The sequence below is a fragment of the Vulpes lagopus genome, chromosome 7 (genome assembly GCF_018345385.1).
Source record: "Vulpes lagopus strain Blue_001 chromosome 7, ASM1834538v1, whole genome shotgun sequence".
Lineage (NCBI taxonomy): Eukaryota > Metazoa > Chordata > Mammalia > Carnivora > Canidae > Vulpes > Vulpes lagopus.
In genome coordinates, this window is record NC_054830.1 from 81,436,632 (window position 1) to 81,462,112 (window position 25,481).

The 25,481-nt window shown below is 52.0% G+C and overlaps 4 protein-coding genes across 9 annotated transcripts; 2 read left to right on the forward strand and 2 right to left on the reverse strand.

The window, feature by feature from the left end:
- Positions 1-2,611: 2,611 nt before the first annotated feature.
- Positions 2,612-19,211, reverse strand: IL11RA (interleukin 11 receptor subunit alpha). 3 transcript variants are annotated; one of them, XM_041763551.1, is made up of 13 exons: positions 19,099-19,211; positions 16,017-16,116; positions 15,666-15,726; positions 14,607-14,776; positions 14,352-14,466; positions 14,167-14,199; positions 13,915-14,081; positions 12,660-12,823; positions 11,703-11,844; positions 11,249-11,368; positions 11,046-11,142; positions 10,713-10,795; positions 2,612-2,946 (listed from the first exon to the last, which is right to left on the reverse strand). In XM_041763551.1, the coding sequence occupies exons 2-13, from the start codon at positions 16,114-16,116 to the stop codon at positions 2,921-2,923; spliced, it is 1,278 nt and encodes a 425-aa protein (XP_041619485.1). In that variant the 5' UTR covers positions 19,099-19,211; the 3' UTR covers positions 2,612-2,920. The 3 variants fall into 3 exon arrangements, with proteins under 3 accessions (XP_041619485.1, XP_041619486.1, XP_041619487.1); XM_041763552.1 differs by lacking the exon at positions 19,099-19,211 and adding an exon at positions 17,347-17,483; XM_041763553.1 differs by lacking the exon at positions 2,612-2,946 and adding an exon at positions 9,783-10,206.
- On the forward strand, positions 5,077-6,175 carry LOC121495702. Of its 3 annotated transcripts, none has more exons than XM_041763556.1 (4): positions 5,077-5,168; positions 5,538-5,605; positions 5,832-5,891; positions 6,013-6,175. In XM_041763556.1, the coding sequence occupies exons 2-4, from the start codon at positions 5,559-5,561 to the stop codon at positions 6,167-6,169; spliced, it is 264 nt and encodes an 87-aa protein (XP_041619490.1). In that variant the 5' UTR covers positions 5,077-5,168; positions 5,538-5,558; the 3' UTR covers positions 6,170-6,175. The 3 variants fall into 3 exon arrangements, with proteins under 3 accessions (XP_041619490.1, XP_041619489.1, XP_041619491.1); XM_041763555.1 differs by lacking the exon at positions 5,077-5,168 and adding an exon at positions 5,170-5,243; XM_041763557.1 differs by lacking the exon at positions 5,077-5,168 and adding an exon at positions 5,293-5,460.
- On the forward strand, positions 5,846-9,700 carry CCL27 (C-C motif chemokine ligand 27). Its single transcript, XM_041763554.1, has 4 exons — positions 5,846-5,891; positions 8,786-9,048; positions 9,197-9,329; positions 9,523-9,700. Exons 2-4 carry the CDS (start codon positions 8,979-8,981, stop codon positions 9,677-9,679), a joined length of 360 nt encoding a protein of 119 aa, XP_041619488.1. The 5' UTR covers positions 5,846-5,891; positions 8,786-8,978; the 3' UTR covers positions 9,680-9,700.
- A 1,688-nt stretch (positions 19,212-20,899) lies between the features above and the next one.
- GALT (galactose-1-phosphate uridylyltransferase) lies at positions 20,900-24,357 on the reverse strand. 2 transcript variants are annotated; one of them, XM_041760499.1, is made up of 11 exons: positions 24,189-24,357; positions 23,733-23,902; positions 23,450-23,525; positions 23,308-23,356; positions 23,057-23,186; positions 22,847-22,903; positions 22,574-22,696; positions 22,167-22,299; positions 21,981-22,064; positions 21,516-21,670; positions 20,900-21,238 (listed from the first exon to the last, which is right to left on the reverse strand). In XM_041760499.1, the coding sequence occupies exons 1-11, from the start codon at positions 24,268-24,270 to the stop codon at positions 21,155-21,157; spliced, it is 1,143 nt and encodes a 380-aa protein (XP_041616433.1). In that variant the 5' UTR covers positions 24,271-24,357; the 3' UTR covers positions 20,900-21,154. The 2 variants fall into 2 exon arrangements, with proteins under 2 accessions (XP_041616433.1, XP_041616432.1); XM_041760498.1 differs by having other exon boundaries at positions 24,107-24,349.
- Between the last annotated feature and the right edge of the window lie 1,124 nt (positions 24,358-25,481).

Here is a 25,481-nt window from a genome sequence, read left to right on the forward strand (position 1 = left end):
TCTCTCTCTCAAAAAAAATTTTTTTTAATAGATTTTAATCTACTTCTGTCCTAGGGATCCAAATGATGTTAATTCCATCTCTTAATTTCTAATTATTTTTAGGGGCTTCATTCCTCATGTAGATAGGTACTCTTCCAGCAGTAGAAAATATGAACCCTGGAAGCCTCAAGTCTACATTTTTATAGTGAACAATCTAAAAACAAAGACCCTTTGGGGTGCCTGACTGGTGCAGTTGGTAGAGCATGTGACTCTTGATCTGGGGATTGTGAGTTTGAGCTCCATGTTGGGTGTAGAGATTACTTAAGTAAAAAAAATCTTTAAAAAAAATGTAAATAAATAAAGAGGCCTCTTTTTCCTAATATCAAATCTCACAAAAAACTCAAACTAGGGGCAGCCCGGGTGGCTCAGCGGTTTAGGGCCACCTTCAGCCCAGGGTGTGATCCTGGAGACCCAGGGTCGAGTCCGACATCAGACTCCCTGCATGGAGCCTGCTGCTCTCTCTGCCTGGGTCTCTGCCTCTCTCTCTCTCTTTCATGAATAAATAAATAAAATCTTAAAAAAAAAAAACTCCAACTAATTGTTTATAACATATACTTAATTCTTCAATATATCCCAGTGGCCAGGAAATGGGGTACTCTGATCAGAGCACTGTGGCTGACAGACTCACCAAGACCACATGAGATGGGAGTTCCCTAAAGAAATCATAAAAAGGAGTATAGAAGTGTCTGCATGAACAAAAACATAGCCCACAGCACTCTACTTCAGGAATTGCCTTGAGACAATGAATTTAAAGAATTTAGCATGGTGCCTGGCACTCAAGTACCAACAATTATTATTAACATAACTAGTAGATGGATGAATAGATGCATTAATAGATGATGACTGGATTAAAATGGTTGAACATATGCATGAACAAATGGAAATGAAGATATGAAAAGACATGAAAGATGGAAGAAAAATAGACTGATAAAGAGACAAAGATGGGTAGACATGGATGGATGATAGAGAAGGCAGAAAAAATTGCACCCCTATTCTGGGCCAGGTTCCACTCAAACTATCCCTCTTGGATTTAGCTTGGGGCATAGAAAAATGGGTCAACAGGGGAAAGGGTCAGTGCTGGCTGGGTCAGGGGGGGTGAAACCCTGGAGTCCTCAGATGTGATACAGGAATTGGATCTGCTTCCAATAAACTTTCCCTTTAGCAATACTTGTCCAAGTGAAGATCAGTTCTCAGATGACACATGCAAAGACACTGTGATGGGCCTAGGGAGACTTGGTGAACCCAAGAAGGGAATTTCCCCAGTTTTATCTTGCTACTTGTCATTGTTCTAGGGAATCTGGGGAACCCAACTGGGTTTTTTTCCCCATTCCTCCCACCTGCTGGTATCTTCGAAGCACAAAGAAGAGTTGAGGTGAGGTGAAGCGTGTGAAAGGGAAGTATTTCTTACTCTGACCTCTAATCTGGAACCAAGCCTTGACCCCTAGCCTTGAGACTGGTTGTTCAAATGCCTCCAGGAGAGGACATTGTAAACATTCTCCTAAGGATGAAAGTGCCAATATCCCACACACACACCTTGCTTTGTCCAAATTGCTGATTTACTAAGATTCTCAGAGCTAAAGATAAAGAAGGGAAATGAAGTAAGGAAGCTACTGAGAAGTTACGGAAGAGATAGAAAATTCTTCTAGATAGAGACAGTAGGTAAAATGTTCAGTGGAAAGGTATTTTATCGGGATGCCTGGGTGGCTCAGCAGTTGAGCATCTGCCTTCAGCCCAGGGCATGATCCTAGAGTCCTGGGATGGAGTCCCATATTGGGCTCCCTGCATGGAGCCTGCTTCTGTCTCTGCCTCTCTCTGTGTGTCTCTCATGAATAAATAAAATCTTTAAAAAAAAAAAAGAAAAGAAAAGAAAAAAGAAAGGTATTCTATCAACTCATGTACTCCAATCCAGTTCAGACACTAACCACTTACCATTAGTGTCAGACTCCACATGTTTACAGGTATGGTCCCCAACATGTCCCCGCTTATAGGGTCCCAAAGCCACAAACATTTCTGACCAACTGGCTACAAGCCCAGGGAGTTCCCATGATCCCTCAGCTTCAATAATTCATTAGAATGACTCATATGAGAGTCAGGAGTGCTATACTTATAATTAGTTGTTTATAAAGGATATCCATCAGGAACAGCCAAATGAAGAGACACACAAAGCAAAGTCTGGGAAGGTCTCAAATGCAGAGCTTCATGCTCTAATCCCATTGGGACACATTAAGCCCCACCCTCCTGGCACATCAATGTGTTCACCAACCAGGAAGTTCTACAAACTCTGGCATCCAGAGTTTTTATTGAGATTTCATTATGTAGGCAGGATTGAATTGACTGAACTCAATATCCAGTGTCCATCCCATTCCCAGAGGTTAGGCAGGCTCAAAGCCCCAACTTTCCAGTGACATGGTTCATCTTTCTTGTGACCATTCCCCAGATGATACTAAGCCACCTCATCTCTTAGCATAAACTCAGGTATGACAATCCAAGGGGCTCATGAATAACAAAGGCATTCCTATTATTCAGGAAATTCAAAGATTTTAAGTCTCCCTCTCAGAAATCAGAGGCAAAGACCAGTCAAATTATTTATTACACAACAGAAGGGAAGAAGTTTCTGGATATAAAAAATGAAAGCTTCAGGAGGCCATAAACGAGAGATAGCTACAACCTCACACAGGCTCACATACGCTCATAGAACTATCATGGCCTCCCTCACCCTCACCATCACTCTTCCGCTCACTCTCTGCCATCCAGTCTCACAGTCTCACACAAGCTCCACACAGGCAGGACTCCTGCAACCCACACTTGCTTCTAAAGATTCTACCAATTTGTCCATCTCTCTCTGTCTTCCATGGTCTCCTGCACAGCACCACTCCTCTTCTCAGCATACTGATTTCTTGGTCTCCCCTGGAAAGGGAAAGGAGTGAAATGGTAAGGTAATGAGGGGCAGAGAAGGGGAGTCTGTGAAGCAGATTGTGCATTCAGATCAACACTCAGGTCCAAGTGTGTCTGTCCTGAGAGTGTACATGTGCCAAATGGGTATGCCCCTGTGATTATATGTGTTCCTGTGTACTGTCGGTATACCTGTGCATTGTGCAGATTCCTCTGCAATTTATACACAGACTTGTGGGGTGTGAATGTGCCCATGTCCCATGTGTGTACCCGGGTGATATAGATGTGCCTGTGCCCCTGGCAGTCCTGTGTCAGTACCTGGATGAGTCCTGGGGCCTCTGACTGCCCTTCTCTTTAGAGGCTCTACCTTCTTTAGCCTAGGTTTCCAGAGGAAGAAGAGGATGGTGCACAAGGATGGAAAAGAGAGGATCACTAAAGCTATAGGCAGTGGGCACGAGGCATCCTGAGTTCTAGTCAGGGCCATGGTCTTCCCACCTAAAAGTCCCTCAAGCCCTAACCCTTACACTACCACCACCTCCCCCCCTCCAGCTCTGAGTGATGCCAATAACCAATATCCAATTCCCAGGAACATTTTTGGTGACTTTTTGTTCCTATCTCCTTCTCAATGATGGCTGCAGGGTACTGTTGTCTTGGGGTAGGGGTACTGAAGAGTAACCAGTCTCTTCCCCTCCCAATCACCTCCTCCATCACCTGGGCCTCCACTCATCATCTTACTTCTCTTCTCCTTGCCAAGCTCCTCCCCACAAGGAAGCCCCTGAAACAGGTTCCCAGATGTGGTCCTCAGCCTCTGCCCCTCACACCAGGGCCTGCCAGGAAGCTGGGTTACAGGACGTTCCATTCCTTCTGATTCCAAGTTTACTATGCTGAGAGGACTGTGTTCTCTCTGACCTCTGACTACAGGTTCACCACACTGAAGGGTCGCCAGCTCTGTGCACCCCCAGACCAGCCCTGGGTGGACCACATCATCCGGAGACTGCAGAAGAACTCTGCAAAGGCAAGTCCAGCCCTCCCCAGCCCTGCCTCCTCCCTCAGAGCCCCTGCCCAAGACCCCAACCCATGACCTTGAATCTCCTTCCTCCCCTAGAACAAGGGCCACAGCAGTTAGCCCATGACAGCCCCAGAAGGAGTGGTATGTCTGAGAGAAGGGATGTGAATCACTGCAGCCCTGGGGAACCAAAGATCAGAAGGGAAACCAGGCCTCCAGCAACTTTGCACCAGACCTGACGTAGTCACCTCAGGGCCTGGAACGTCAATGTGAGTGTGAGTGTGTGAGCAGGGATGAGTGTGCCAGAAGCGTAGCTTCTTCTCCACACTCAGACTGCAATGCTTCCAATAAAGCCCTACTGGTACCCATGGATCTGTCTGCAATCTCATTTGTGGCCCATGCAGAAAGAGACGTAGAAGGAGAAAGGTGGGATGGGGGAGAGAGTAGTTGTATCCGTTTTCCACACTTCAGCATGAAGGAACTTGCACTTCCCTTATTTCTGGCCACTCTCTCCCCTACAGTCCAGCCAGAAGGCTCTCTTCCTCCCTCCGCAGACTAACTGGGGCAGCTATTTCCAACCTCCTACACAGGGTTAATTGCGCTCTCTGGGCTCTATTGGAGCACCCTCTATTGCCTCCAACCAGTGTGCTAATGTTTACTGTAATGATGTCTTCTCTACTGCTGTATACCCATTCCTAGCCAATTACATTTGTTGAATGAATGAATGTAGGGACATAAGTCACAGGAAGATAAATTTCAGCTCAGAGAGAAAGGGCTGTGACCCTCTGGCCATTAAGTGACTTGGCCAAGGCCACTCACACATCAAGTACTTCTGTAGTCTGCTCCATCTGGGCTGGGCCCTCTCTGGAGACCTATTCCTCCTCAGCCCAGGGTCATACAAATGGCAGGGCAGAGGGCAAAGAAAGAGGAGAGCGGACAAGGAAAACAGTACTGGATAACGTCCCAAAGCTCTTATCTTGCTGCCTGTGGCTGAGGTTTCCAGGAAGAAAGCTCCAAAATCTGACTCTATCTCTCGCAGAGAGTCCTGAGCTCTGTCCGCATTCTAGTAATAAGGGGCTGACTCCGCCCCTTTAGCGATAGATGGCCCTGGCTCCACCTCCAACGTGACACTTTGACCCCGCCTCCTCTGCAGAAGCGCTCAGACTTCGCCCCTTCCGGGTAATAGGCAAGCCCCACCCCAGGTGCGCGACGGAGTCCCTATGACGTAACGGTAACGGTCTGTTTCCGGGGTGGAGCCAGGGAGGGCGGGAGTTTAGGCTGCGCCGACCCCTCAGCCCCCCTCCAGGTGATCCCAGCCCCCGAAATCCTCACCCAGGGCCCCAAATATCCCAGGTCCATGACCGCAGAGCCTTTCGACCTGCCCCCCTAAATGCCCCAGGCCCCCGAGGTGACCGACCTCCTAATTCCTTAACGTCTGGTGCCTCGCAATTCTTCAATCCCACCCTGTCCCAATGTGGCATGAGGCTTCCCGGGGGCACCTGCCTCAGATTACCTGAGAACAGGTCAGACCGGTCCTGAGAATGACAGAGAAGGGGACCCGGGGTTGGGGAATCCTTGATCCAATCATGCCGCTCCGCAGGAGACGTTCGGAGCCCTGGACATGTCGGGATTGAGGAGATACGAGGTGGCGCTGGAGGCGGAGGAGGAGTGAGTGGAGGCGGGTTCTGCGGAGGAGGAACCTAGCCGCTCTGGGGTGGGGGGAGGGCGCAAGTTCTCCGCGGGCGGGAGGCGTGGGGCCCCTCAGGGGGCGGGGGCTGCGGAGGGAACCGCCTCTAAAGGGCGGGGCGGAGCCTTGCGAGAGGGGGGCGAGGCGGCGGAGCGGCGGAGTCTGTGGGTCAGCCCCGCCCCGCCCCGCCCGGCCTTCTCTCCGCAGGATCTACTGGGGTTGCTTCTACTTTTTCCCCTGGCTGCGCATGTGGCGGAGGGACAGGAGGTGAGGGGGCTGCGACACCGCGGGCCCGCCCGGGGCATACGAGGCTCAGCCTCTGGAGGGTGGATGGGGGGAACCCGGGAGTCCCATCCCTGCCTCATGCCGGTGTCGGATTGCCCCACAGCTCGGCGCATCCCCGGGAGCAGAAGCTGGAGCCTCTGCGAGGCCTGATGAGCTGTCTGTCAAGCGGCCTGGGCCCTGCCCCCCAGCGCTCGGGTCGCGGCCTCCCCCGCCGCACCCCCACCGCCACTGCCCAGCCAGCCGGTGCATTAAAGATTTAAACCGAAGCCACCGTGCTGCCCTCCTGACTCTGTCGCCGCTGCCACCATTCGGGCTGGGAGGCCCTCCACACGCCTGCTTTTCGTTACTGACAGGGCCTCCCCCCCTGATAGATGCCCTTCCTTATCCAGGCCCCCATTATTACTAAGGATCCCTCATCAGTGTCAGGCCTCCCATTATTATGGTCATTGACTGCCTTCTGCCACCTAACCCCTCTTATCCCCTCCAAACACACACACTTCGCTGTAAATAGCCTATGTGCAAGGAACTAAATAGCCCTGTCCCACTCTTCCTCCCAGCCTTATCCCCACGTCGATGTGTTCCACCTTCCTCCTAGACGGGACTTTGCCAAGGGTCTGGAGAATCTTTTAATGAGAGTGAATATAAACTATTTTAAGCCCAGAGTTGTAGAAAGTAGGCTGTGAGAGGAGGGGAAGATTCCTAGACGCTGACTCTCTCAGCCTGCCACAGGAGACTGACTTGGGACTGCTGGAGATCTTTCCTAAATACTGCAACTTCTGACTCTCCCAGTCTTTCCCAGGTTTAAAGATACTTGGCATCAGCTTACCTAGCAGTTTTTGCTATGTCTCTAGGAAAACCCAAAGGCCATGGCTCCCTGCCACCCCTTTCTGTCTTGTCACCTAGTTGACCTGAGACCCTCTAGCTCCTAAAGTGCTGAGGGTGAGGGCCTCCTAGTGGGCCTGCTTTCAGTTAGGGACTGGGTCCAGCACCAGAAAAGGCACCAGAAAATTAAGTTAAAGAGAAGGCCCTGTTTATGGGTGGGGGCAAAGCTAACTTTCAGCCTGGGGGCTGCCCCTGCCTCAGCAGATTGTGGCTGCGGTGAAGACTTGGCCCTATTTTTGGAATAGCCAAAGGGGAGAGATGGGTGCATAACCCAGAAGAATTCATTCTTGCCTTCCCAGGTATCTGGACTGATTGGTCCAGGAATACCACAAAGTATGTAGCAGACAATCAGCTGATGGAGATCTGTGATAAGTAAATGGCACCTCAAAAGCTGCACCCAAGCTTTGGGGCACAAATCCAGACTGGAGGGTAGGAGAGAGACGCTAAGGCCTCTGGTATTAGCAGTTAAAGATGAGTGACCTCTGGGTTGCAGCCACCTTCAAGGATGGATCCATGCTCTTGAGCCATTTCCTTGTCTACACCTGTCAAAAGTGGAGTACCCTCTCCAGCCCTGGGCCTGCACCATAGCAGGACACTGTCAGAATTCCTGAGTATCCCCAAGACAAACTCCAGGAAAAGGCCTTCAAGCCTCACCCTGGACAGGAAGGAGAAGCTTGAGTGGGCTTCCCAGCATGCGTGGGGGACTAGTTCTAACTCTTGAAACTGATGGTCTCTCCTGATAGTTTCAGCAGCCCTGCAGCACAAAGATGCCCAGAATAGGTTTGCGTCCCCATCTCAAGAGAAGGCCTGCCCCTAGTGGATAGCTGGCCACAGAGCAGAAGGCTGCAGAAGGCACCCTGGCAACAACCAGACAAGGTCTAGATTTCTGGGTTATGACTCAGTTTATGTTTCAAACACAGAGGAAGACTTGAGGGTTGAAATCCCCAGACCAGGAGTGGGAAATTCTTCAAGGTGCCAGGGGCACAAAACTTAGCAGCTTGCCCCACCATAGGTAGTTCCCAGCTTTTTGGAAAGGACAGAGGAGGAGGAAGACTTTTGCTTTAGGGAGTAAGGGGAAGAAGAGAGTGAGGCCTGGGAATGGGATCAAAGAGAGAAGAGACAGGAAGACATAAAGAGGTTGGGGTTTTAGCAAGAGGATGGGATGCATAATGTATAAGGGTTAGGTTGGGGCTGAGGGGTGTGTTACTGGACCTGGGACCTGGGACCAGGGAGAGGAATTTGAATAGAACAAAAGAGAGGTAATTAAGCTCTTGAGTCTGATGTCTCAATAAGCCAGGATTGATTCTGGAAACTCCAGGCCCCTGCTGGCAAGAGGCTGGCATTTCTGGGACAGGACTAGACAGGAAGGTAAGATTTCTTGAGTCTGTTTGACAGCAGCAACCTGGCACCAAAGAACTTTATCTTCTCTCATCTTCCCACCTTACCCACTCCATCCTTCCTCCCTGTCTCATCTCCTTGGGGAAAGCAGCCCACTCCTCAACATCCCGAAGTTACCCTAGTAGTAGGACCCAGCTTCTCACTCTGGATGTGACTGTCCCAGCCAAGACTCATCCTCAGCCAAAAGGGCTTGCTTTAGGGACCCCCTTCCCATCAATTTCTCCTGATAAGACAGGCAGGCTAGGGCAGGAAGTAGAGGGGGGAAGATGAAGACAAGTTGGTGCCGGCCTGCCCTCTATTCCCACCCCACCCACAATTTGCCTATCAGAATTTGTGTGTGTTCATATAGTTGTATGATTGAATGATTATGAAGACACAACTGTGGGAATGGGACTTTGAGTACAACTGGGGCTCTGTGATTCTGTCTTTGGTTGTCTAACCATGTAAGGTTGACTGAGTGATTGAGGTGTGATTCAGTGTGACTGTGGGTATGTGTGTGTGAATATCCATCATTGGATGCCACTGTGGATACCTAGGTACCCTTACTTGGTCACTGCAGCATCAGTCTTCATATCATGCACTACCCCTCTCTCCAGCTTCTCTGTCTAGAAGCCATGGGAAATGGCAGCCCTAGAAGAGGAAGGGGTCTGTGGCAATTAGGGCCCAGGAATGTCACAGGATGAGCAATACATCTTCACCTGCCTCTGACTCATCTGGTGCCTCAGGTAAAAGGCACCTAAATAAAAGGTAGGAGAGGAGGAGGAGAGAGAAGTATCCAGGCTGAGAAGCATGACGGGGCCATCATCTACTAGCAGCCTCCTGCTGCTACTGTTGCTACTAAGCCCAGACCCTGGAGCAGGTGAGTGCTTAGGGGGTCTAGAAGGCCAGGGATTTGCCCTGGATTTGAATGGGATGGAGGGAAAGGGACCCGGGAAGTCCTTCCTCCAGCTGATTGCAGGGTTTTGGGTCAGGAGCCCTCTAAAACACATGGCCCCATTGTCCCCTAGCACTGCCACTGCCACCCAGCATTACCTGCTGTACTCAGCTCTACCGCCAGCCACTCTCGAACAAGCTACTGAGGAGGGTCATCCGGGTGGAACTGCAGGAAGCCAATGGGGACTGTCACCTCCAGGCCTTTGTGTGAGCTCTGCCCCGGCCCCTCATACTGACCCCTGACTCTGACCTCAGTCCCCACACCTGATGCTGATCCCAACCCCAACCCCAGTTGCTAATTCTGATGCTGACTCGGGTTTTCATCTAGCCTTTGCCCTAACTTTTGGACCCCTAAGCTCATCCCCAAGCTATGACTGGCTTTGGACCTTTCCTTCCCCAGGCTTCACCTGTCTCGACGCAGTGTCTGCATCCACCCTCAGAATCGCAGCCTGGCTCGGTGGTTTGAGCGCCAAGGGAGGAGGCTCCAGGGGACTCTGCCTAACCTGAATTTGGGGCTGACAGGGAAAATGGACCAGGGCCCCCACCAGCCAAAATAATAAAGCAGCATTGGACAACAATTTCTTACTGTGGTTTCCAACTTCTGTGCATTCTCCTGTGAGCCCTGACTCTGAAACTGGGAGACATGTCAATAAACAGAAGAACCTCTTCATTCTCTTTATTCACATCTTCACAAACCCCTCCAGGGGCAAAGCCAAGCGCCAAGGAGCCACAGATACTCCCCAGGCACCTACATGCATACATTTGGAGAACACATGTTCCTATTTCACATACACATGGGCACACATGGACACAAACATACATATCTACACACATTCCTCAGGTGGACCTCCAACTCTGAGATGAAATGAGAAGTCCAGGCACCTTTCAGCTGGCAAGTTTCGAAAAATCTGATAGAAATAGGCTCCAAACAGAACCTCCAGCTGAGACCATTCCCGCCCCCCTGCCTCCATGGGGATCTACTATTCTGCCTGGGTTCTATCTGTCTGTCCATCCACACCAGCAAGACAGAGTTATAGGTGGAATCAGCTGAAGCCCTCCTGGGTCATCTACAGGTTTGGGGCTCCTAGAAGAAGCAGGAGGCAAATCAAGGGAGATAATAGGACTAGATCTTAGCCCAGACACCCTGAGAATGAGGGAGGGGACCCAGCTCTGAGCCCAACACTCCAAGAATGAATAGGGGAGCCCAGCTCTAATTAAATCCCAACACCCTGAAGATGAAGAAGTGTTCCTAGTTCTAGGCCCAGGTACATCAAGAATGAGGGAGGAGACCCAGGTCTGATCTAAGATACCCCAAGAATCAGGATAGATATCCAGCTCTGAGCTTAACACCCTGAAAATGAGGGGGGCCCATCAAGGAACCCCAGTACAATGTGAGAGAAGGAAGAGACCCCACTCTGAGCCCAAGGACTCAAGAATGAAAGGTCCATCCCTGAGCTCACACATAAGAATGAAGTGACCCAACTGATTCCCCAACATCCTTATAATGACTAGAGCATCTGGCTCTTAATCCAGACACTTGAAATGAGGGCACACATCTCTGAGTCCAAACCTCCTAGATATCCTACTTACCTGGAAGCTTGTCCACTGGAATCACTGGAGCCAAGAACCCAGGTTTTTGGGGTCCGGCCTTCCCATCTGGTCTCAGTCTCAGCCTGGAGCACAAAAAGGCAGCTGTCTCCCTGACAATGCAGGGCATCTCTGTCTCCTCCAAAACAGTATATTAGTAAAGTGTTGGGAGAGAAATCAGTGAAAATAATGGGAGTTGGAGGGGGGGTGGGGGGGATCTTTCCAGAATCAGAAAGTTTCACTGGGAAATCATGAAGGGTGGGAATAGGTGTGGTCCGTGGGTATCAGAACATCTGTGTGGGATCAGAATTTGAGGGACCAATGGCAGTTACTTACCAGAGCCCCAGTGCCAGGGCCCCAGCTGCCAGTCCCAGGAAAGAGAAGATTCCCAAAGATGCCAGCACTGCTATCTGCTCCAAGGGATCTCTCTGGTCTGAGGAAGGTCACATGCTACTGTCAGTGTAAGGCTGCCTGACTAAACCCTTTCTCTCTGGGGCTTTCCTGTCCTATACTACCTTTGTTTACCTGTCCAAGCTTACCAAGTGGCCGTGGGTCTGGCAAGAGTGAGGGCCTGGGGGGAGTGGGGCTGTCTGCCTGAGGCTCCTCCTCCAGCTGCTTCCGTGGCTGTCCCCCAGCTGGTATCTCCTTCGGTAGGGACCCTGAAGGAAGGCAAAACCTGAGGAAAATTGTCCACACAGGTTGGGAGAGGAAGACAGGGCCTGCCAGGTGAGGCCAGGGCCTGGATTGAACATGGATGCCCAGGAGGTGGAAGCTGAAAGGGTAGAGCCAGCTTCTGGGGACTTAACAGAGGTAGAGATTGAGGGGAAGGGCTTAACCCGGGGTGTGGCTGCAGGCAACCAAGGCTAAAGACCAAGACCTCAATTGCCACGCCTGTGTGGCAGGACATGTACATGCAGCCTATTCGCACACCCGTCCAGCCAATGGATGCTGTGGGATGGGCCCTCTGCCCATGCCGTGGGCTCAGTCTCTCACCGGTACTTGGAGTTCCCCAGGCCTCGGGACTCCAGGCACTCCAAGTGCCAGCATCCAGAAAGTCCCGGGCACTGACCCGTACAGCATGGGGCAGCCCAGCCACGGCGTCCGTGATCACCTCCTCCAATCCAGCCGGCTCTACCTGGGAATGAAGATGGTACCTTGGCCCATTATCCAGGTTGTAAAGGCTAAGCCTATCTGCCCCCAGCTTCAGTCAGCAAAGAGTACCCATTCCTCCCAGTTCTATCCCTGTCAGACTGGTGGGGCCATCTAGGCCTCACATGGGGTGGCTGGTGGTGTCAGATCTACACCTAGTTTTTGGAAGACAAAAATGCACAGTAGTTATATAGACAGGGTGTGTCATCAGGCTGCCTGGGTTCAAATCTTTGCTGTACCACTTACTGAGTGACCTTGGGCTGCTCTGTACCTTGGTTTCTTCATTTGTAAAATAGAGGTGAATATACCTGAATAAAATAATGCATGTAAAATGTGTAGTATGTTGCCTGGTGGGCAGACAATGCTCAAAAAATATTGATCATTTTCTGAGGCAGCTGCTCCCCAGACTCGATATTAGCCAGTTAGCCAGTCTTTAACAACTTCAGAGAGAGTAATTTACTGCTGTTCTTATCTGGGTATATGAATGTTTGTCTGAGGCTGTGCCCCTGGGTGCCAGGCACTCCTTTCCCTAGAAATGTTATTTGTAAAAAGCCACTCCTATCTTCCCACAGATGGATTTACATCAGTAACAGCCCCACAGGGCAGAGACTAGGCCTCTTGGGCCCTGCTGCAACCCCAGCACCCCTCACAAAGGCTCACCCATGGAGGCCACTCTACTAGGGGAGGTGACAGGGCTCTGGTGAACTGCCAGTGTACCAAAAAGCCATGCAGAATAACCAGGAACATAAAACCAGAGGCAGAACAGAGAGCCCCCAGATTGGGACACATTCCAGGCCTCACCGTGGACCAGGCTGGATGCTGAGCTGGACGGTACTGCAGTCGGAACCTGAGAAGAAAGTGGGGCTGGCGGGGCCAGGAGGCAGGGTACGTCCAGCTGGCACGCAGTCGGCGGGGGTAGCCAGGTACCGACTCTACCCGAAGCCCCTGGGGTGGGTCAGGGCGCACTGAGGGTGGTAGAGACACAAAGTCAGGACAGTCAACAGGTAACCATCCCTTCCTCACCACCTCCCAAGGGAAGGTGGGTGTATGCCTAAAGGTGCTTGAGGGAGGTACTTCTTTTTTTTTTTTTTTTTTTTTTTTTTTTTTTGAGGGAGGTACTTCTAAGGGGTTTGGGGAAATCTTAAGCTTAATCATCCATTGGGCTCAGTACTTGTCTGTCATCCCATTATAAAATGAGTTGGGATGCCTCTGGGTGGTTCAGTTGGTTGGGCTTGGGTCATGATCTCAAGGTCATGGGATTGGGCCCACATCAGGCTCCAGGCTCTACGTAGAGAAGGAGTCTGCTTGTCCCTCTCCGTCTGCTCCTATTATTTGTTTGTTTGTTTGTTTGTTTAATCTTTTGTAAAAAATGAGCTAAGATCTGGAGATCGGTTTTTGAACTATTTGTTTAGTGAATTAGAATGATTCTACTTTCCATTCAAGGAAGAAAATTAATGAGTCTAAATTTTAGCTAGAGCTTTAGTTCCCCCCTCTTACATATAGACCAGAAGGAAAGAGAGGTAACGCCTGGGAGGCTCAGTAGTTGAGTGTCTACTTCGCCTTCGGCTCAGGTCGTGATCCCGGGATCCTGGGATCAAGTCCCACATCGGGCTCCCTGCATGGAGCCTTCTTCTCCCTCTACCTATGTCTCTGCCTCTCTCTGTGTGTCTCTCATGAATAAATAAATAAAATCTTAAAAAAAAAAAAAAAAAAAGGAAAGAGGAGCCAGCAAGGGTTTACACTGGGGTAAGGAGGACATGAGATACGGCTGCCGTCAGCACAGAGGCTAGAAGCTGAGAGGCAGCTCTGGGGCCAGGTACCTGGAAGGATTTGTGGCCTAGGAAACCAGGAGAGGTTGTGGCAGCAGCCTCTAGAGGCTGAGGTAACTGTGCCTCCTGGGCTCCAATCTCTTTGGTTTCTTAGTCTCCACGGAAACTGTGTCCTAAAATGGGGTCTGTGTCAAGAGGGAGCTCTAGCAGGGGGAGGTTCTGTATCAGGCTATTTGTACTCTGGAGTCCATTTGGGGTCTCTGAAGTGAGGATCTGAGGGTACTCACAGATGCTCTGCAAGCTCACATCCAGCAGGCGTGTGCTGGTCCCCAGGGGGTTCACCTCAGTCACATTTATTCGGTACTGGCTCCAGAACTCTGCCCCATGAACTACACAGCGGGCAGCCCCTGGGGGATCCTGTGGGCATGGCCAGGGCCCTGTGGACGGACTCATCCTAGGAGACAGGATGTGGTCTTGAGCTTTGGCAATGCTTATTGTGGGATCCAACTGGAGCCCCCAGCCTCTCCCTTATATCCTACCTCTGGCCATCAGCTCCCGGTACAGTCTTCTTCCTGGCAGGGAGGGGGCCATTGGAGGTCAGGAAGGAAATGAGAATCCTCCCCCTCTCTAAGGCCTTCCTCAGGATCTCCCTCAATGCCTCCCATACCCATGTTGTGCCTGTACACCCAAATGTAGAGGCACACATACCCGATCATGCACACACCTGTAGGAGGTGAGGTAGCGGGTGGGTAAACCGCTGACCTGACTGGGACTCCAAGTGCAGGAGAAGTTCTCATAGTCAGCTGCTTGGCAGGAGACAACAGGGCGGGCTGGGGGGTCTAGAGGCAGAAGGTGCAACTGGAGTCTGAGAAGTCCCCAGGTCCTTCCCATCCTAGAAGGCTTACTCAGGGCCTAGTTTCCCTCAGGTGTGCCTTGCCTTGTCTCATCACTGCCACCCAACACTCCCTCCCCAACTCACAGCCCAGCTGTAGGGTCACAATGCCCCCGAGTGCACCATCCAGGGTCCGGCAGATGTAGGTGCCTTCGTCAGTGCTGTCTGCCTGGGCCAAGACCAGTTCATGCCCTAGCCCAGAGTCAGGTCCCTGGAGCAGCCTTGTCTCCCCATCCCGAAACCAGGACACCGGAGCCCTGGGGGTGAGATGAGGTGATGATAGAGGGAAGATTTAAAGCGTAAGCCATGCCACAGCTCTCCATTGGCTCCTCACTGTGCTTGCAATAAAACCCAGAGTCCTTTAAGTCCAGGAGCTGAGAAAGCCCCTGGTGACCTAGCCCTTGCCTTCCTTTCCTTCTTCAGCTCCTCCCTCTCCTCCCCACTACCCTCCGGTCACATTGATCTTGCTATTCAAGAGTATTGAACTCGGGACGCCTGGGTGGCTCAGTGGTTGAGTGTCTGCCTTTGGCTCAGGTCATGATCCTGGGGTCCTGGGATCGAGTCCCACATTGGGCTCTCCACAGGGAGCTTGCTCTCCTTCTGCCTGTGTCTCTGCCTCTCTCTCATTCACACCTCAGGGCATTTGCATAGCTGTTCCCTCTGTCAGGAATGCCTGTACCTCGACCTGTGCGTGTCTGCCTCTTTCCTGACCTTCAGAAATTAGCTTCACTGTCACCTCCTTAGAGAAGCCTTCCCTGATTACCAATAAAAAGTAACCAATCAGTTATCATCTTCCATATCACTTTCCTTTGATTTTCTGCCCTGCAGTTACCACTACCCGGCAAGATTTGTATTTGCTTATTATCTGTCTGTCCTACTAGAATGTAACCTCTGCCAGGGCAGGCATCTTGCCAGGCTTGTGCACTGCTGGATCCCAGAGCCTAGAATAGACCAGGGACTCAGCAGGTGCTCAATACATGTTGGTTAAAATTTTCTGTTGAATAAGGATGGTTTGAGAGTTAGGATATCTGGAGAGGTGAGGATTATAGACACAGGGGCAAGGATGGGAGGAGCATGAGGACTGGACAGAGTCAAGAAAGGGTCATGACTGTCAGCCCAATGCCAATGGGCAGGTGGGGCACTTACCCAGCAGTCACTCCAGGGCAACACAGTGTCATGGACCTGCCAGGCTGCCCATACTGGACCCCTGTGGAGGGCACTTTTAAGGAGATGCTCTTCCTTTCCCTCTCTCCCATCCAAGCCCCCAATTAGCAAGCATGACAGGATAAGGGTCAGACTCTTAAGCCCTGGATGGGGTCATTGGGTCAAAGCATCATGTTATAATCTGGAAACAGAGGTTAGAAGACAGGGTAGAGAGGGGATGTTGTCAGGTTGGATGTTAGGGGTTGGGGGCCACAGATTAGGCATGGAAAGGGTCACAGTGAGGATGGCAAGTCAAAAGTCAGAGTTAGCATCATATAGCAGGATTCTTCTCACCTGGGGGGCCCCAGGCCTGGGGACAGGGGGAGACAGCGGACACCAGGGCTACAGCCACGGCCAGCAGGACCCAGCTCAGCCCTGAGCAGCTGCTGCTCATCTGTGGGGAAAAAGGTAAGGTCAGCAATCCCCCATTCCCAGATGGGAGGCTAAAGCCTGCCTCCTCCTCTTTTTTTTTTTTTTTTTTTTTGCCTCCTCCTCTTCTAAACTGGGACTTTCTAGGAAGAAAACTTAGGTACCACATGGGGTAAGGATATCCGAAAACATCAGGGGATCTGATCTAAGGTCCCCTTTTCCACCATACACCCAGTGCTGCGTGTGCATACATGCAAACACACACACATGCGCACTCACACCCTCCATCTCTGGGCCTAGGGCCCAGAACAAAAGCCGGAGGCGACAGGCTGTGCCAGCAGTCCCCCCCACACACACAAACACCACCCTTGGCGCCCACCCCTGGCACCAAGTGCTGGCACCAGCTCAGTCACTCCCATTAACTCCTCCAACCCAGCTGTTGGGAATTCCAGTGTCTACCCCCACCTGGCCCAGGACTAGTCATTGCCTCTGATTACCTGAGACAGCCTTCACCAACCTTGGGTGGGGGCCTGTCACCGTGGGTCTGAGCCCCTGCTATATTCCTACCAGGAGGCTTAGCCCTCCTCTGGCTGCCAGGTCTCTTCTCTCCCGGGCCTGGCTCCTTGGGCCACTCATCTGGGCCTGACTCTGGAATCTTGTTGGTCTCAAGCCTGTGAGGCTGGATGGGGCTAGGGTGCAGGCTGAAGCTGCAGAGTTAAGCAGATCCAGATGCCTTGGCTGCTGCCAGAGGCTGGGGGTGGGCAAGCAGCCAGGAGATGGAGACAGGGTGTCGGGGAGGGGAGAGAGGCTGAAGGATCTAGAAGCCTGCAGGAAAGGGGACCAGGGGTGGAGGCCACAGGACCAAGAGATGCTCCAAGGTCAAGATTGGGAGGTGGTAGGGGTTCAGTGAGGGAAGGGCTGGGCTAGGACAGAACTAGAAAGGCAAAGGAGGTAACCAAGTCTTTTGTATGGTAACCACTGCTTATGGGGATGCTAGGAGAGAGGGATTCTGGATGGGAGAAGAGCAAAATAAGAAAGGCAGTGGGGAAGTGGCCATGGGGACAAGAAAAGTAGCAGATAGGGAAAGAGCCAGGCAGGCAAGGGCTCCAGAAGAGGAACAGCATAGACCCCTCCCAAGTAGAGCAGAACAAGGGCATCCATGTGTCTGTGTATCTGTCTGAATGTGTCTAATGGCTTCCCCCCTCCCCCCCACCCCGTACCCCAGCAACATTTACCCTGTTGAGCCCCACCCTACCTCTGTGATCCCAGTGGCTGAATGTCCATGGCCTCCAGGACTTCCTCCCACCAGCTACAGCACCCGTCTCAGCTCCACTCAGTTCTGGGACCCCAGAATCATGCCCTCCTTTCCCTTCCCTCCTCCGCCCCTCTGGGCCCTAGAGCTCAGCCGCCCAGAGCTAGGCCCCCACCTCCCTCTTTCCTCCTCCCTCCTCCCCTTTCGCCCCCCTCCCACCCGAGGCCCTGGGAAGGGAAGAGGCCTCCCCCAAAGTCTGGAAAGGAAGCCACAGGCACAGCCACGGCCAGCAAGAGGGAAAGGAGGGCTGCTTATGTCCCCGTCAGGGAGTGATTCCCTATGTTTTCACCCAGCCACATTCATGCATGGACTCACTAGGCACAGTCAACAAAAAGACACTCCCTTGAACACACGTGGACATAACCAAATGAAAAATCAGACGCAGACTCACGCCTCCACTCTTTTTACTCCCCAGCAAATATTTCCTTAGGGCATAGCTAGCTGTTTTTTGAGGAAAAGGGAGGCCCAGGTTGGGGGGTATAAAGAAAATCCGGAGTCCAGTCCCTCCGCCCCTGACGTTCCAGCCATTTCTTACCTCCCCCCTCCACTCTTTGGGCCCCAGCACCAGGAAATGCCTTTGGTCCCTTGGTGCCAGATACACAAGACCCACACTTATCCTCAGATACACACTCTCAGATATAGCCACTCAGTCACATGGATACACTCAGACATCCTCACTCAGACTCATACCCTCATACAAACAGAAACACATATACTTAGCACTCTGCCCCCGGGGATGGGGTCACAGCACTCCCTAAAAGCAAATCCTCATAATGGCTTAAGTCCCATCTTCCAAGGAGCTCTTAGCACAGCAGATCCCACATTTCATCACTGCTCCAGGCCCCCATGAAGCCAAAGAGACAGAGGTGAACAGGGGAACTAGGAATAGGGGTGCAGAGAGAGACAGAGATGCCAAGGATGTGAGAGGCAGATACACAGAGATACCTGGGGAGATAAAACTATGAGGAGATGCATATGAGTGACAGCTCTAGGAAGATAGTAGTAGGGGGAGCAAAATAAAAGGAAACTGAGATAGGGAAACAAACTATGGAGCAGTAGACTAAAGACAGGGATTCTAGAGCACAGAAAGGAAGGGCAGACACGTGTGTTGGGATGGGTCTATTTTTGCTGGACATTAGGTAGAAAGGTCAGTCCCACTGACCACTGAACAACACAGCTCCACTCACACACTCTAACACAGGACCCAGGACCCACACATAAAACAAGTGTCACTCAGGCTCTGCTACTGCTGAAGTCACACAACCACACACAAACACACACACACACACAGACCCAGCCACCCACTCTCACACGGACACAGTCTTAAACCCCAAAAAGATCTTCCCAAAACACATGCCCCATGTGGTCACAGGCCCTCTCACACACAAACACACAACTCAGTCTCTCACCCAAAACTGCACATTGACACAAACACAGAACCACCACACTTGCACAGCCACATGCAGCCTCGACCACATGCACACTGAACACACCAGCCAGATTAGTTGACAGCTGCACCCAGTGACACTCAGTTACAGGTCCACACACTGGCAGCGTCACACACAGCCTCACAGTCCCACGCACACACTGACAGTCCATCAGTCAGTCTAGGCCCTTCAGAGCGTACACTAGCCAGCCCCGCCCTCTCCTGGCAAGGCTCCCTCTCTCACTCCCGCCGGCCCCACCAGGCCTCACCTTCTGCGGCCTCCGCCGCCAGCGCCCTCCGCCCTCGCCCTCTGCCCCGGCCTCTACTCCCTCCCGCCCCGGGGCCCCCAGCAGCGGGGGCGGCTCCGCCCAGGCACCAATGGAGGGACGGGGGTGAAAAGGGAGGGGGTCTGGGCCTATTGGTGCCTCCAACTGCCAATCACCTCCACCCCACCTCTGCCGGACACTTCCTGTCCCGTCCCGGACTGAGGAGCCCGCAGGGGGACAGAGTCTGGAGATGGATTCCCGGGTCCTAGCCTGCAGTCGTGCCCTCCTGGGACAGCAGGACTGAAGTTTTCAGGCCCCTCCTCCTTACAGCAGTCCAAAAACAAAACCAAGTTCAGTGGCTCAGGAGCCACTGGTCAGGTGATTGGAGAAGGTGAAGGTGCCCCTGACTCCAGATAAGGACTTCTGTGGGACAATGATTCTTAAACTTCGCTGGGCATTGTGGTTTTAAAACAGCCAAGCCACACTCCAAAATAATTAAATCCGATCTCTGGAAGGGCCTTGGCATTAGAGTTTAAAACTCCCAAACGATTCCAAAATGCAGTCAAATCAAGGGTGTTGGGTCAGGTGTTTGTGTAAGTGTGCCTTAAGCCTGCAACACATCCAGGGTTCACATCCACTCCCAGTGACTGAGGTCTTAACGGAGATGTGTACCAGTCTGTCTGAGGTCTGCCTTAAGCCTGCAACACATCCAGGGTTCACATCCACTCCCAGTAACTGAGGTCTTAACGGAGATGTGTACCAGTCTGTCTGAGGTCCTTCCAGATACTCCAAGTCCCAGACCCTATCCCTTCAGGGTCTCAAGGAAGAAAAAACCCTGGACTAGAAGGCAGGCAGCCAGGGTTCTCCCAAGCCAAATCATCACTGCCTAGTCCTGGCATGATAACCCTCCCAAACTCAGTTGCCTTGAAAGAATGAAGATAAAAAGCCTCTGGCCATCCTTGCATTGCTCACCAGCCCTATCCTCACCTAAAAGTTTGGAGGGCACTAGATGGCATCAGGTCTCCTGGGTTGCATGCCCTATTATTGCCATAGTCATACAATCTTGCCAAGGAAACAGATTGGGGGACACCTAGGTGGCTCAGAGGTTGAGCACCTGCTTTTGGCCCAGTCCGTGATCCTGGAGTCCCAGGATGGAGTCCCACATCAGGCTCCCTGCATGGAACCTGCTTTTCTCTCTGCCTATGTCTCTGCTTCTCTGTCTCTCATGAATAAATAAAATATTTAAAAAAAAAAAAAAAAAAGGAAACAGGTTGGGAGGAGTGGGGACAGACTCAAGATCACTCCAAGAACCATCCCCTCCTTCCAGGTGCTGGGGCTCCTAACTCTGTTAGCCCCTTCCTTGCCAGAGCTGTTTTCTTCCTTTCTTCTGCTGCAATAATTGGGGCACATGGGCAACTACAAACGTGCAGAGCCTGCAATTATGTGCTGCACATGAGAGTCTAGAGAAGTCAAGGACACAAAGCCACGTACACGCTCCCTTCCCGCCCCTTCAGCCCCTGTGGGCTGGAGCAGAGCCAAGCTGCAGCCACTCAAAAAGCCGAGGTTCTGGCCAGCAGCCCAGTGTCTGGCCACTGACCACTGGATCCAGGATCCTGCTCCCCCACTCCCCATCAAACCCTCAGGCCTAGGCTTGATGAGCTGACATATCATCCCAGGGGTGGTGGTAAAGGGGGCTCTGGCCTTCCGAAAGCCTTAGCCACAGACAAGAACACAGAATTTTCAAAGTTTCTTAAACTGTGATGCCTTTGTTACTCCAGGAATAAGAGAATCTATAGGCCAGACATTAAATTGAGTATTCATTTTTATTCAGAGATTTGGGGTGGAATTTTTGTACTCTAAGTTTTGTATATTTGTAGGCAAAGAAGAGTTGTGGCTGGTGCTATGCCATCAGCCTTTAACCCAGATCCCCAAGGATTATAGTTCATACTCCTCTGTCATTAGAATAAGTTTGAGAAACACAGTTTAGTTTTATTGATCCCACATCTTCCCAACCCTCGGCCCTGGTTCCCTCAAGCAGAAGGCCCTGTGGTCAGCGTGGTCAGGCAATGGTTGCTGTCTCCCTATCCTTCTGCTGCCCCAGGCGGTAATGAACCTCAGGAAGCATCCTTAGTCTCTCTGCAGCCTGGAAGGGAACAGGGGGCAATCAGGGAGGAGCAGGCTGCCCAGAATGGTGGTATGGAGTGGTAGGAGTCGAACAGTAATAATGAGTACCTAGGAGACACTGGGGGGGAGGCTAGTAGGACCAGGAGGTTGGTGATAAAGACTGCCAAAGTAACCAGAGGATATTGCTGAGCAGCTCCTAGGTTATAGCGGTTTTCAGGGTCATGATTATTGAGTTCCCTTGGGAAAATGGGAGACAAAAGGAGCACCCAAGGACCCAGAGTGCTCTGAAATCTGACCTGCTCGGGGGTGAGGTCCCTCTGAGCCTGGGCAAGCATTTCATAGCCAACCATGAATTTCCGGATGGTGGCAGAGCGCAAGAGTGGAGGGTAGTAATGAGCATGAAGTTGCCAATGATCCCAGTTAGCTTCAGCCTCTGATCCTGTGGGAGCCCCTGACAGAAGAGATCATTGGGAAGGGTCATTTTCTAGTTCTTCAGCCTAGCCCCTACCCCTAAACTAGGCTGGCTACCTGCAAACTACATCTCCCAGCATTCCTTGCCACTGAGTAGACCAGGCATTGGAAAACACTAGGAGACATAGTTTCGCCAAGTTTATTGTTCCACCTTCAGTCCCAGCACCCCTGGTCTGGACACTTCCCCCAACAAGTATTTCAAAGCCTGCTGGGGGTTGCAGTCCACTGAGCTGGCCTCAGGACCTCAGAATTGGTGTCAGAGCTAGGTATGGATGCTCAAAAAGCCTTACCGTGCCAACCCATGGAGTAGGGAAAGGATGTCTCAAATAGGTTGTCATACTTGGTCAAGAGCTTCTTCATGATGGAGGCTAGATCTGGAATCAGAGCCTGACTCTCAGCCTGGGGCCAAGATGCTGGTCCTACCAGAGCTATCCCCATCCTGTGCCTGGCCCCAGGGTCCCAGCTGGAAAACTCACCATCACGCTCAGCAGGGGTCAGCTCAGGCAGGCGGCGCACATGCCTACGGGGCAGCAGCAGTGTCTGGAAGGGCCATACTGCCCAAAAAGGGACTAGAACTAACCAGTGCTCACTGGTTAAGACCAGTCGTTCCTGGGCAGATCAAGTAGAGTTGAGGTCATGAAGGGATGGGGTTGGGGGACTGTCAGAAAATAGGCAGGAGAAGAAGAAAAAATGTACCCAGAATCTTACCTCCACTACTACCACCCTAATCTAAGTCACTGTCATCTTTCCTTTTTGATTATTGCTATGGCTTACCCATCAAGTCTCTCTTCTATTTTCCTTCTACCCTTCTCCTTCATACACCTTTCTCTTTTGGGCTGAGGGTTGGGGTTCCTTGCAGAAACAGGGTCTGGCTTTTCCGCACCTTTCTGAGCAGCTCCTGGCGGCCATATTCCATTAGCAGGGGCTCTCCATGTTGACTCTGATAGGCCCGCTGAGATCGCTCCTCCCGCTGGGCAATATCTGGCAGAAAACTACTGGCCCACACCTGTCAAGGAGCAGGAGCAGAGAAGAGCTGGCAGATCCTTTGCCTCCAAGCCTCATTACTAGCATATTTACTCTGTCCCTCTAGGTCCTTTCCCCAAAGTACTGCCTTGGACTCACCCCAGAAATCCACTATGGCCCCTGACACACTTACCTGGCAGTGGGGATGGGGGTTGGAACAGCCCATCATGGCTCCTTTGTTTTCAAAGATCTATCGGGTAGAGGTAGGCAGCTTTAATAGCCAAAGAGACACCAAACCAGCCTCTCCTGACCACATCCTGTGAAAACAGGAATACTACTTCCCAGCACCAAATCTGCACCACCCTCTCCCTGCCCATCCAGGGGAGGGGGCAACCTCACAGACCTGCACCCAAGGGTACCGGGCACCCAGCTCCTCTGTCACTGAGGCCCATGCATCGACGACAGTGCGGATCTCAGGGACTGACATAAGTGGTAGCGTTACATCTGACCAGGGGTGGAAGCACATGACCTTACTAGGTGGTGTAGGAGGAAGAAATGACAGTGATATAGAGCTTGGCTGTGCCAGGGGCAGGGCCCAACCTAGTGCTCAGTCCAAGCCCTGGGTTGAAGGTAAGAGAGGAAATCCATAGTTACCAAACTCCTCGAGCAGCCTCCGCTTGGAAAAGAGGATGATCACTGGGTCCTGAGATAAAAAGGGTATCATTCTCTGCAACAGAAGTCCCCCAACAAGTCCAGCCTCTCTTCCCCCCGCCAACAACAGCTAGAGCCAGTTTACCTGGATTGGGGGCATCAGGCTGCAGAGCTGGAAAGTCGTTGTCAAACAGGAAGGTGCCATCATAATAAGGATTCACCTACTGACAAGGATGGTCTAGAAGCATTTGCTGCTCCATACCCACCAGTCATCTAAAGCTTCAGGGGCCAGACAGGATACAGGGGGGTGTGGAGGGCCCGCTGTGGGGTCAGAAAGACTCCGTGGGTTATAACACAGAAGGGAGTCCACTCCGTTGTGGGTGAGGGGCAGTGAGGCTCAGTTGCAGATGCAGGTTCTAAAGGCTTACCTCTCCATTGGCGCGTGTGGCCCCGGGACACAGAGGGTTGTGGGGGTCATGGCGGGGAACTGTCATCAGGAGTGGGGGTTCTACTTGCCCCTGCCAGGGCCGCTTCATGCGGTGAGCTGACACCAGAACCCATTCATCTTGTAGCGGGTTGTAGCGGATATGCTGATGTTCTGGGGACAGAAAGGCAAGATCAATCAGCAAAACTCTCTGACTCCCTCTGGCCTGGGTCTCACCCACCAGCAGGGCCAAGCTTGGAGGCACCGTCTCGGCCCTCTCCTGCTCAGGAGCCAAAGACCCGAGCTTGAGCTTTCCCAGGTCCTAATTAGCCTCGGCCCCAACTCGGTCGCGGAGGCTTGGCCGGGTGGGGCACCGACCTCGGGGAAGGGACGGTAACTTTCCAAGCAAAGGGAGGGCTCGGCTCCGCGTCCCAGCGCGTCCCAGCCGCCCTGAAGTTACCGCTCGCTCGGAAGGTTGTGGCCGTGGCATCCGCCTCTGACGCCTGCTGGCGCTGCTCAGGGGGTGATCCGCTGCGCGACATTAGGCCACTTGCGTGGGTGGGGATCTTCTGGAGCTCTATAGAGCAGACTCTCACCCATCTCTGGGTCTGACCCGCCCCGCCCCCCGATGATTGGCCAACCTCTAGCAGGTGACCGCTTAAGGGACCGCCCACCTGGCCGCGGGCGCGACTCCGGAAAGCCTAGCTTTTGGGGGGAGGGGGCACTCTGGTCATCCCAGTATACCCCCGGGCCAAGTCACTACCTTAGGAAAAAAATCTCTGTAAAAACCGCTGCTTGCAGATCCCTCAGCTCCGTGACACAAGATTTCTTTGCCGTATTCAGTCATTCATTTGGTCACTCGTTCAGCAAATATTTACTGAAGATCTGTGTGCCAGGCCCCTGGGCTCCATGTGGGGCAAAGGGATGCCCCTGCACAAGTCAGGCATCGTCTCTGCTCTCCCGCAGCTCACAGTCTGGGGTCGGGTAGGGGTACAATACTGAATCCACAATTGTCGCACTTATTCAATCGCCAAGGTGGAGAAAGAAAATGGCATGAGGGTGAGGGTGGGAGCGATCTGCTTCAGCTCAACCCTGGCTTCCAGTTACTACCTGGAGGAGTGGATACTTCACCAAAATCAAACCCCATCCCCTCCAGGCTGGAGAAACAGGTTTGGGGGTGAAAGAGCCTAAGTAACCATGTTATTAATTTAGTTATTTAGCGTTACAAGCACAAGAAGTGAATTGTCTTGTAAGAAGGCTAAAAGAAATGTAAAAGTGTGGACAGGACCCAACTGTCAGTAGCTCCAGCCACCATCTAGGTATATAATCAGGTATATAATCAGCCACCATCTAGGTAGGATCAGGGGTGTTTCCTTTACACTAGGATAACAAAATTCAAATTAATTCCTCCCTTGGCACTTTTTAAAAGACTTCTAAATATTGTTTGAACCCCCTGCTCATTCCACATGCAGAACAAAAGCCTAAGGTCACCCAGAGGATTAGTGGCCTAGCTAAGATTTGAACCCAAGCTTCCAGGCTCTTCTCCATGCTCTAAAATGCTCTGAGATTTCAGTGAGACTCAAGACAGAAACCTAATGAGATAGGAACTCCCCAGTAGTAGGGAGGCCCCTTCCCCCAACCCAGACCAGGCCAACCCAGGTGTTTTGCAGCTCAGATGCAAAAACTGGGTCATTGGTCATTTACCTAATCTCTGCCCTAGGTCCTCAGACTGGAATCTGAAGAGACTACTAGG

Coding starts and splice junctions, on each gene's coding strand:
- IL11RA (XM_041763551.1), bottom strand. CDS start 16,116: ATGAGCAGCAGCTGCTCAGGGCTGAGCTGGGTCCTGCTGGCCGTGGCT. Junction 14,082..14,166: donor CCGGGAGCTGATGGCCAGAG/GTAGGATATAAG, acceptor CCTGTCTCCTAG/GATGAGTCCGTCCACAGGGC. Junction 12,824..13,914: donor TGTGAGCTTGCAGAGCATCT/GTGAGTACCCTC, acceptor TACCACCCTCAG/TGCGCCCTGACCCACCCCAG.
- GALT (XM_041760498.1), bottom strand. CDS start 24,218: ATGCCACGGCCACAACCTTCCGAGCGAGCGGTAACTTCAGGGCGGCTG. Junction 22,697..22,846: donor ACCCCCATCCCCACTGCCAG/GTAAGTGTGTCA, acceptor GCTCCTTGACAG/GTGTGGGCCAGTAGTTTTCT. Junction 21,239..21,515: donor GGGACCTCACCCCCGAGCAG/GTCAGATTTCAG, acceptor GTTCCCTTCCAG/GCTGCAGAGAGACTAAGGAT.
- CCL27 (XM_041763554.1), top strand. CDS start 8,979: ATGACGGGGCCATCATCTACTAGCAGCCTCCTGCTGCTACTGTTGCTA. Junction 9,049..9,196: donor AAGCCCAGACCCTGGAGCAG/GTGAGTGCTTAG, acceptor ATTGTCCCCTAG/CACTGCCACTGCCACCCAGC. Junction 9,330..9,522: donor TGTCACCTCCAGGCCTTTGT/GTGAGCTCTGCC, acceptor TTCCTTCCCCAG/GCTTCACCTGTCTCGACGCA.
- LOC121495702 (XM_041763556.1), top strand. CDS start 5,559: ATGTCGGGATTGAGGAGATACGAGGTGGCGCTGGAGGCGGAGGAGGA. Junction 5,606..5,831: donor GCGCTGGAGGCGGAGGAGGA/GTGAGTGGAGGC, acceptor TTCTCTCCGCAG/GATCTACTGGGGTTGCTTCT. Junction 5,892..6,012: donor ATGTGGCGGAGGGACAGGAG/GTGAGGGGGCTG, acceptor ATTGCCCCACAG/CTCGGCGCATCCCCGGGAGC.